The 10946-nt window shown below is 26.9% G+C and overlaps 2 protein-coding genes across 4 annotated transcripts; one reads left to right on the top strand and one right to left on the bottom strand.

The window, feature by feature from the left end:
* Window positions 1-296: 296 nt before the first annotated feature.
* On the top strand, window positions 297-2888 carry LOC107161307 (interleukin-1 receptor-associated kinase 4-like). 3 transcript variants are annotated; one of them, XM_015507676.2, is made up of 8 exons: window positions 297-468; window positions 599-689; window positions 770-939; window positions 1021-1171; window positions 1420-1735; window positions 1808-1963; window positions 2030-2227; window positions 2292-2888. In XM_015507676.2, exons 1-8 carry the CDS (start codon window positions 459-461, stop codon window positions 2490-2492), a joined length of 1293 nt encoding a protein of 430 aa, XP_015363162.2. In that variant the 5' UTR covers window positions 297-458; the 3' UTR covers window positions 2493-2888. The 3 variants fall into 3 exon arrangements, with proteins under 3 accessions (XP_015363162.2, XP_015363169.2, XP_015363154.2); XM_015507683.2 differs by having other exon boundaries at window positions 298-526; XM_015507668.2 differs by having other exon boundaries at window positions 298-689.
* Window positions 2886-10779, bottom strand: Hsdl2 (Hydroxysteroid dehydrogenase like 2). Its single transcript, XM_015524885.2, has 9 exons — window positions 10374-10779; window positions 10169-10305; window positions 9908-10071; window positions 8423-8636; window positions 7623-7828; window positions 6680-6880; window positions 3814-4014; window positions 3255-3380; window positions 2886-3186 (listed from the first exon to the last, which is right to left on the bottom strand). Exons 2-9 carry the CDS (start codon window positions 10180-10182, stop codon window positions 3074-3076), a joined length of 1239 nt encoding a protein of 412 aa, XP_015380371.2. The 5' UTR covers window positions 10183-10305; window positions 10374-10779; the 3' UTR covers window positions 2886-3073.
* Window positions 10780-10946: the final 167 nt, after the last annotated feature.

Below are 10946 nucleotides of genomic sequence, written 5' to 3'. Positions count from 1 at the left end.
AATCGACAATTATCATAAATTCATAAATAATATATTAATATACCTACTGGCTACTGTTATATAGTAGCAGGCCCATTATGGCTGACCACTGACGTAATATATGAGACGTATTTATTATTCAAAAATTCATTATACATTCATATTTCATTTCATAGTTTCATACTCAATATGTCGGTAATGACTAATGAACTAATGAAGTAATGAATATCCACAGCTGATATTGTGTGTAACACGCATTTTTATTTAATTTATACCTCTGGTATCAGAGCTATCTATCAATCAGTTATAATATTGTGATATTAACTATCTTAGAAACAGGATAAACCTGTGATTTAAGACCTGTTGTGCAATGTGCACCACCATAATTCGTGAAATATAATATTAGAAACGCCGAATTTTTGTTTTTTATTAGTCTTATTTATCCCAAAGTCCAATTAGTAGTTACTGATTCACTGTGTATGGCAAAAGGTTTGTATTTAGATTTATGACGAGTTTGAGTCATAACAAGTCAACATATTACTAGAAAGTATGACGCTTGAAACCACAGAGGTACGTAAAATGGATGCTACGCTAAAGTTTGAATTGGTTAATTTATTAGACATTAATGATGGCTGGAAATCACTCATGGCTGCTGTAACTGTTGACTGTGACCCAAACAAGAGTCCGAAATATACCTTTGATCACTTAAAGTAATATTGATTTTGGTGTCCATCCTATTCATTATACAATGCTTTCAACGTTTTTAAAAACAATCTCCTAATTATTCTAGGTTAATAGAAATGGCAAGCCAAACACAACGGCGATCTTGTAGTGAGATATTTTTAGAAGAATGGGGAACTAGTGGTCATATAAGGCCTAACCTCAAGACACTTATGGATCTGTTGTTCAAATTAAAACTAATACGAGCTGCTGAATGTGTAGCTTCTAAAATCATGAATGGTAACCAAGAAAATAATATGAACTTTAAACTTTGGACTTTTTAGTGAACTATATTTCTCATTTGTAAGTGCTTATTTCTAGATAAACCTATTGACAGGTTGGCAACGTTTATGGACTTTGTTGAGATTGATGAATGCACAGATAATGATAATAGTGACAATTATAAGTCTACTTTGTTCGCACATCAGCTAGAAACCAGATCAAATTTAAATGATGATGACAGTAATGCAAGGTATAAATAAAGCTTATTTAAAATAATATTTTGTATATTATATAGGTTATGAATCAATTGGTTTTTACACTTACTTAAAAATAAATAAATGCTAATTGATATTTATTTTTTAATATTTTAAAACAAGGTGTTTTTAATGGGCAACAAAGTTCATGAGGATCAGCTAGTTTAGTATAAAAAGAAATATTTAACTGTTTGTGTTTGGTTAATTTTTTTAACTTATTAATACATTTTTTATTTTTTTGTAGGTTTGGTAAAATTAAGCTACCTTACAAATACTTATCCAATGCCACTAATGGATTTTCGGATTCATGTTTAATTGGAGCTGGTGGATTTGGTAAAGTATTCAAAGCCAAATTGATTAACCAAATAGTGGCAATAAAACAAATGGAGAAAATATTTGAAGAAAAAGATTTTAAACAGTATTTAAATGAAATTGACATTGTTTTAAAATTTAAACATGATAATTTATTACCACTACTGGCAATTTCATACGATGAACAGCCGTGTGTTGTTTATGAATTTATGGAAAATGGTTCATTGCTTGATTGTATTGCATGCGAAGTATGTTTTTGAAGAATAATGTGAATATTATAATATATAATTTTAATATTAATTAACAATATAATTGAATAGAATAGATCATCAATATTAAATTGGAAACTAAGAATTAAAATTGGAACAGATGTGGCCAGTGGCTTAGTTTATTTACACACAGCATTTGAAACACCTTTTATACACAGAGACATTAAAACTGCTAATATACTGCTAGACAATAAATTTATTGCCAAGGCACGTATTACAATAATCTATGTATAATCATGTTGTATATTATATATTTACTTTTAGTGTTTTTAGATTGGAGACTTTGGTTTAACTCGCCTTGGAGATCATACAATGACATCTGTTGTATTAGGAACATCTGCATATATGTCACCTGAAGCATTTAGAGGTGATATTTCTACGAAGATAGATGTTTTCAGCTTTGGTGTTGTATTATTAGAGTTGTTAACAGGATTAGCACCATACAATGAATGTCGGACTGGTTGCGACTTGGTTAGAAATTAATTTTATAGTAATAAATATTTAATTTTATAACTATTTTTCTTTTCTTTTTTAGTTAACTCACATCAGTGAAATTGAATGTCCTATTGAAGAACTATTAGACAAGCGTGCTGGATATTGGAACAACAGTATCGCTAGAAAAATGTATGATTTGGCAGTTCTTTGTACGGCTGCTAAAAATCGAAGGCCATTTATGCATGGTAATGAAGGTGTTTATGAATCTCTTAAAAACATTCAATCTGAAATAGATGCATAAGCACAAATAGTGAAGGGAGTTAAGCGGTATTAACACCCTCAAATTATGTTCACATTTATGTATCTAAAACTTATCTAAAAAAAGAAAAATGAGAAAATGCGTAGCACCCTTATTTTTTTTTTTATTGAAATTGTGCCTATAAATAAATGTATACTATCTCATAATAATATAATTTGTTGTATATAAAAATTAAGTTACCATCATTATCAAAACAAAATAACATTTTTATATTTAAATATTTATTATCGTTATTTATTTTTTAATATTGCTCAGTTTAGAGTTCAAAATTAAGTTTTGTATGTAATGTATGTTTATGTGTAAAAGTTGTACATACATTTTTGTTTTTGTATTTTGAGTTACATATTTTAAGATTATAATAAAACCAAACAAAGATAACTTTTGATATATTTATTTTCTACAAAAATACATGTTTACATTATTGTAAAAAATATTGAAATTTGGTAAAACAATGGCTAGTTTTTAATTGTTTAATGCAACATACATGTGATTATGCAATTAAGTTTAAATATAAAATATTCCCTCAAACACGGTATACTTACTTTTTACATGAAAAAAAAAACTTAATATTTAGCTTTAAGTAATTTCATAAGTTTCTCCAATTTCATTGCTTTCATTAAACTTCCGCTGATCTTAAGTTTACCAGACATATAAGCGTCGGCAGCTTTTAGCTTTCCTATAAATATTTAACTGAATGATTAGAAACACAGTTCTAATTTAAATAAATAAATAAACATTACTGACCATCAAATAATTCTTCTATTTTATCAGCTTCCATTGCTAAAGTAGCATCTGGTTTTGTAGTTGGTTTACCTTTTCCAGCTGCACCATTTCCAGTTAGATCTATGTAGTAAGTTCTATCCTCATCTCCTAAAAAGATATATATATATATATATAGGTATTTATCATATTTACATTAATTATAATACTTCATTTACATTTGTCCCGTTTTCATGGCAGTGAGCAGGGAAATGGGTATAAAAGTAGGTTGCACGAGTATGTAAACACGTCACTCGCACTGACCATGCTCCTCGCCTTGTCGTTCCCGTCAAGAGCGACAAATTGAACAGTGCGAGCAGCAGGTTAATCAGCTACAAATGTTAGCAGGGCAATGTAAACACTCATTGTCTATGACGCTACCACTGAATGGTTGAATGTAAATGAAGTATAGAGTTTAAATGATGATAATAACTAGAAAGTCATATCATAATCATATTGTGACTTAACAAATCAATCTACTAAATATTAAGTTACATGGGACTTAATATATATTTACTATGAGTGTATTGAATAATTTAATTACCTTTTACTACAAACAAGAAACAAGCATTTGTTCCTTTAGCTATTTCTGGAGTCAAATGTGAATTGATTTTTGCGAATATACCCTCAATATTATCTTTTCCATCTGATTTTTTAGTTTGTTGAGATTTTTTCTTTCCTTGATTGAAACCGTCATGAGGAGCTTCATCCAAGAAGAAGTCCATCATTAAATCTCCTTTATAGCCTAAAAAAAAATGAAATAATTATTAGTAAATAGTATATGGATCTAATTGCAAATTGCAACAATTTGTAGATACAGATGTAAAGATTTTAAGTTATAATAGTAATAAATCTTAAAAATGTGTTTACAATAATATAATCTAACTCATTTAAAATACATATTTTTATATTCAAAGTTAAAATATTTATACCTATGAACCACATTACCATAAGTGTAATTTGGGTGATTGTCTCTCCGCCCCCCCCCCCCAAAAAAAAAAACTAGTCTTCAAGATATTCATAATAAATACAATTATTTAACAAAATTGTCATATTAATATTAATATCAATATATTATGAATTTTTTTAAATTAAAGAATTTGTAAACTAAGTATATTGTGGTTATCTTTCATTATAAATGTATTGTATACAATTCTTTAATTTGTCAGTGACGAGCACACTCTTTATTTTTGAGAGCAATTTGTGAAACTTTTAATTCTAATTTTAGAGTAAATTGATCTATTTAACAGATGAGAATAAAAATGGATCAAATATTGCATTTACATGGCTTTGATAAAAGGAGCTATATCTTAAAAATAAGTGTATGTTTGTAGTTTGTATATTAAAAAAATACTTAATTGACTGATGAAAATCTCATATTATATTCTTGGAGATATCATAAAAGGTTATAATATGATAGTTGGAATAACATTAAAAGTGCTAAATCCAATCAGTGAGTTATAGTTGACTGTATGTATATGTCAAATTATTTCACAAAGCGAGGTACGTTGACACCCACCTTAATGTGATCTTTAACAGAGGTGCACTAAAACCAAGGTACAGATAGAATAAGTATAAATGTTAATACATAAATATGGAAGATTTTTGAATTTTTGAATAACAGAAAAAAATATATTAAAATTCAATATTTCAATTAAACAAAATGTAACTATCAACTATTACCTATACAGTATATTATTATATAATCTTATACATATTCAAATGTGTCAAAGTCGTAAACTCATATGCAGTGGCGTACCCAGGGGGGGCTTCAGCCCCTCCCATTGGCCATGTTTTGGAATACATTTTATATTAAAAAAGACAAAGTACAAACCATGATATTTCTAAAAAACGGTATTGAATACAACGTATTATCTTTAGTAACAATGACCTAGTATAAGCAAAGCATAAACGTTGTGTTTATTATGGTACCGAATACCGATATAGATTTAGCCCCCCCCCATTCGAAAATCCTGGGTACGCCACTGCTCATATGTTTATGAGTTTAACCTAATCTACATCAATGTCGAATACACAAGAAACAATCAGCAATTGAAAGAGCTGTGTAAAATATAGGGATAAAATGCTTTATAATCTGGAATTTTGGGTTTTAAGAAAATTTTAGATTTTTTCCTCGATTATGACCAAACTACCAAAGATAATTAATCATTTATAACATTAACTATTCAATCATAAAACTTTGTTAAGTACACAACGAATCAGAATAAAAATATGGTAATATTGTAATACTTTAATAATACTTTACCTAAGTAATACCTAACTGGTAACTGCATAAGAACCTAGTACCTACTTATTTTAGTAATCACATAAATTATCCTGGATATTGTTTTTTTTAGGTGGTTCAAATACATTACCTAAGAGTGTATTCAGTGCAACAGATTCTTAGTATTATTCATATCTCATATGTGATTATTCTTCTTTTCTTTAAGATTTTAGCTAGCATTATTACCACATTATATTTATTTGGTGTTATAATAATTTTGATGCAAATAGGTGTGTGGGATAACATTCCTACTCATCATCTCAAAATAAGCTACAGAAATAGGAACAATATATCAATGAAATATGACATAAACAATTGATTAAGTTAATTTAAAGATTGTTATTTTGGGGGTTTTCTTCTGGCTATTGCCTATTTGGTATAAATTTTTTCAGTCCCCCGCAAGGAAAAAAAGCGGGTAAGTCGTGTATGTTGCTCTGCTGTACAGTAGGTTACAAGTGGGTTACTGTAATGGATCGAATTAAATTTGAATCCAATGATATTATATCATTGTATACAAAAAACGATTCTGAGCGAAGACGGTTTATCTATCTAGGATATATTATAGATTATTAAAAATTTTCAAATCTTAGATTTAAAAAGAAAAATTTTTATGAATTTCTAGTTTGAAATAATTTGCGAATTTTCGTGATTTTTACATATGTTGTCAAAATTCAAACTTTGAATGCTTATAAAAAAAAATTGTGACTATGAATTTCTTTTATTTTTCAACTGCTATTGTAACAATATGTTAAGAGCCTTGTATTAAATTTTCAAGCTTTTCTGCCAAACAAATAAATTTTTATCGATATTAATTTAAAAAAAACTAATTATGATCGAACATTTGAAATGCCTATGAATAGTTCAACTTAAGTCGAATTTTTTTGAAAATTGCATGGTGGATAGAATATACTTATATAAACATTAGGTGAAAATTTCATGTATCTATGGTCATTTGTTTTAAAGTTACATCAAAAACCAAAATCGATTTTGTCGAAAAATGAGTGTGCGTAAAATTTCCCGTTTTTCCCTTAATTTTTAGTTTGTTTTTCTCAATTATTTAGAAAAGTATTAAGAATTTTTCACAGCATAAAAGAATATGTGATAGTAATAAACTTAAGCTAATTACTTGGATCACTGGCATATTGGTTCAAATCAGTAATTCCTTCTTGTCGTAGCACTTCATCATCGACTAGGAACTGCCCAGTACAATTTTCAACAGACCTACTAAGTACAGCATAAGCAGCATCTGCCATAATTTCTGGATTACGAGATAACTTTTTTGCTTCAGTTGAGCCAGATAACATTTCAACAGCTGCAGTGTATATAGCTGTTGTAAAAATATATAAAATTAAATAGGTTAGATTTTAAATGTTAATTGAGTAATAATTGTTCTTTTCAAATGTTTAATTTTTTAAGATTTTTGATCAAATATTTTAAGTAGATAAATAAAATACTTTTTTTAAAGCTGTGTCGAATGTTTTTTGGTCAACATGATTAATGATTCAACATTATTTGTATATTAATGTAGTTCTTAAATTGGTGAATTATTTTTAAAATAGGGTTTAGTTTTGAGAAATCCCATTTACAATTAAAAAAGTTTAACAAGCATACAAACAAAAGTTTTAATGAACAATCAAATTTTTTACTAATAAATTCAAATATTTACTGAAAAAACAAAATTATATGAATTAATATTTGTAATCACTTTTATTTTTCGATTGAAATGTATGCAGCGTAATCTGGCAAAGTTTAATATTTATATCAATACAAAGTACCACTAATTGAATTTTATCAAATAGCAATCTAATGAATATTTAAGTGTTGGTTTGCAATTGAGAAAAATATTTATTTTTTTTGTAATTGTATTTTTGAAAATATGGTAAAAGATAATTTTTAACATTATTTTAAATGTCAATTAGGTGGTGTTATAGAAATTAATGATTGAAGGAAAATATTGCATCAATGGAGTATTGATTTATAGGGAGATTACTTTGAAGTTAATAATATGTATTTAAAATAATATAGTGTTAATAAAGTATTAGTTAAAAAAAAAATCCATATTTGATTACCAGTTTTTGGCCATAAAGCATTTACAGCAATGTTATCTGCTCTAAGCTCAGCAGCCATTCCTAATACACACATTGACATTCCATATTTAGCCATTGTATAAGCAACATGGTCTCTAAACCAATTAGGATTCATGTTTAATGGAGGACTAATGTTTAAAATATGTGCGTGTTTGCTTTTTTTCAGATGAGGTATACACATCTTTGATCTAAAACAAAGAATTTCTATAAAATTATATTATCAACTCCAAACAAGTGTTTATTGGAGGAGTATCAAGTATTTTATTATTTATAAGTGTTTATATAATAGTAACTTATTTCATTAATAAATATATGTCATTATTTAAAAAAGTAACTTAAAGTTTATTCAATAGCTCTGACACACAAAAACACATCACTCAACTATTTACTAAGCGTCTAGCAGGATTCCAACCACTGGTGTACCTGACAAATATTTGTCACTAGTGGAACTTTCCATGTTATAAGCACTGTCTGCTAGTCAATTATTTAGTCATTAGTGTGTTTCAGAAGGATTGTCGGTTAATGTTTCACAAGTCAAAGGAATGGCTAAAATTCTGATGAATATTATTGACAAATATACTAGTTATTGGAGTAGAACCTAACCGCAAACCAATTTTTATTTGCAAATTTATTTAATGCAGTAAAAATGATTTTGTAAATTAGTTATTTTAGTCGTTAAATATTGACTACACAAAAATGCCTCAGACATAATATGTACAAGACTACCAATAAAATCAGTTACAACATTGAATTAATTTAATAATAAAATTTTAAATGTTTACACTAAAAATGTTCCTCTTGTGTTGATATTGTGCATTAAATCGTATCTCTTCATCTCTGTATCTAATGTAGGAGTCAATGAAATTGCACTTGCATTGTTAACAACTATATCAATACCTCCAAATTTGCCAATTGATTTGTTAACAGCATCTGCTATTTGACTTTCGTCTCTTACATCCACTACACAAGGTAAACATTTTCCTCCAGCTTCCTCAACTAAAAAATTATAATAAAAAATTAAATTTAAATAATGATGAAATTATATTAAGTTGAAATAAATAAATTATAAATGTAGAGCTAATGTCTTTTTATAGTTTAATTTACATGAGAGGACTTTGGAGGTTAATATTAAATTAATTGGGTATCACAATATCATCATAAAGGTATTAACTAATTTTTATTCAATTAAATCTTATTGAAATGTGTTCTTATTTTGTTTATTCTCTCATGTTATGTAAATGTTAGAACAGAAGTATTGTATAAGAGTATTATATAATTTATATTTAACTTAAAATTTGAAGAAAAAAAAAATAATACGAAATACAAATATGATACAAATTAAGTATTGAATAAAAACAAAAAGAATTAAGAGTAGTTAACATGTTTTAATAGTAACTAGACTTTGTTATGTTGATAAATAAATAATTGGACTATGAGCGTTTTTAAACTCAGAAAAATTATTAGTCATTTTAATACTTTATTTATAAAACCAAGTTATTTCTGTGTCTCAAATTATGATTTAACTTAATTATATTGATTTTATATGCAATAATAAAAGCTAATTTTACTATTTTTTTATTGTAAGACAAATGTTTGAAAAAATGTACTCTTGAAAAGTTTAATGTGTACAAAACCATTTGTTTTCTCCATCTTACAAGTGTTTAACATACAAAATTTGAGCTCAGAAAAATTTATATTGTGTAGTTGGCTTTAATATTAAAGTGAATTAAATAATATTATCTGTGTTTATATGTCAATTACTTATAATATATAATTTATCAAGCAATTATCAGCATTTTCAAACTGTAATATTAAACTTGCCTACTCGGCTACTCATGAAGTTAAAACTAGCATTAGAAATGAATTATCATAAAAAATTAAAAACCAACATACAAATACCAATAATATTCTTACCTTTCAGACCAGTAAAAAGTAAAAATGCATACTAATATTAAAACTAATAATGTTTGAGATGAACAAATGAACATTAATTTACTATGTTACGCATTTGTAGGAGACATATTTGACAGAGACAACAAATGCGAATAAGAAGTTCTCATGATAAAAGTATATATGATAAATTAATAACTAAGCTTATTATAGTTATGTAACTGTTTAAGTTATGAGGTTATGACTTATGCAGCCTTATCATTATATATTTTATAGCCAAAAATGATACTTAATTTAAAATGAATAGGTAGAATTCTATAAATAATTTTATACAATGAAATTAAAAGATAATAGCAAAAGTTTTCTTTTTAAATTACTTTCTTTAGCAGCTGTGTATATAGTTCCTGGTAATTTTGGATGAGGCTCAGCGGTTTTAGCAGCAATAACAATGTTAGCACCATCCCTAGCTGCTTTTAAGGCTATTGCCTTACCAATACCCCGACTCCCACCAGTAATGAACAAAGTCAGTCCAGACAATTTTCTAAAAACAAAATTATAGTTAATATTAATATAAGATAAAAAAAAACTTAATAGTAATATAACATAATAAATGTAATTGCAATAAATATATAACAAACCCTGTGTTCAGCATTATGATGTGGAAGATAGTAATTTTTAAAATATTGTAAGTTATAACATTAAAGCTCAAGTCTTGTGTAGTTGAGTGCAAACACAATGATTGAACAATATATACTATTTGAATTTGTCTGAAATTCTATAACAAGGAAATAAAATAAAATAGCGTTTTAGTTGTTATCAATGGAAGGGCAGTATAAGACTTACAGGTGATCAGCAACAAAAGACCATGACCTACAAAATACAAATGTTATGTCCTCATAAAAGAACACACATTGTCATTTGTGTAACAAAAAAAAAAAAAAAAAAAAACAAAGTTACTGAGCAATAAAAAAATCTCAGTTAATTGAGGTAAATTTTTAATTTAATATTATTTAATATATGTGGTCAATTTAATGAATATATTAAAAAAATATATCTCCAGTCTCCATTCGTTGATTAAAAATTTAAAACAACTGTACTATATAGTACTATAGCAGGCTTGTAGCCTTGTAGATCGTAGAAATTATACCACCATTATTACCTAATGGATAATACCTATCGTAGTATTATACATATAGACATTTTTAGTAAATGTAAATACTTTAATTCTGAATAACTGAATTAGATTGTGATTTTAGATTTTTGTGACGTCTACAAAAGTTATTATCGTGAAATGCACTTCGATAGCATCAAGATGTATATTATACTATATATATATGTATAGATTTATTATCTATGACCACTTCACACTTGTTACAAATTTACAATACCACTGTTCTTTGGTCTTATCATTGGTAG

Source organism: Diuraphis noxia, unplaced genomic scaffold (genome assembly GCF_037042655.1).
Source record: "Diuraphis noxia isolate RWA-SAM2 unplaced genomic scaffold, SU_Dnox_SAM2 contig0004, whole genome shotgun sequence".
NCBI classification, from domain to species: Eukaryota; Metazoa; Arthropoda; class Insecta; order Hemiptera; family Aphididae; genus Diuraphis; species Diuraphis noxia.
This window is presented reverse-complemented; position numbering and strand designations above follow the sequence as displayed.

Coding starts and splice junctions, on each gene's coding strand:
- Hsdl2 (XM_015524885.2), bottom strand. Junction 6,881..7,622: donor TGCTTTATGGCCAAAAACTG/GTAATCAAATAT, acceptor TTTTTACAACAG/CTATATACACTGCAGCTGTT. Junction 4,015..6,679: donor CCAATATGCCAGTGATCCAA/GTAATTAGCTTA, acceptor ATTTTTTTTTAG/GCTATAAAGGAGATTTAATG.
- LOC107161307 (XM_015507668.2), top strand. CDS start 529: ATGACGCTTGAAACCACAGAGGTACGTAAAATGGATGCTACGCTAAAG. Junction 940..1,020: donor AGCTTCTAAAATCATGAATG/GTAACCAAGAAA, acceptor GCTTATTTCTAG/ATAAACCTATTGACAGGTTG. Junction 1,964..2,029: donor ACAATAAATTTATTGCCAAG/GCACGTATTACA, acceptor TAGTGTTTTTAG/ATTGGAGACTTTGGTTTAAC.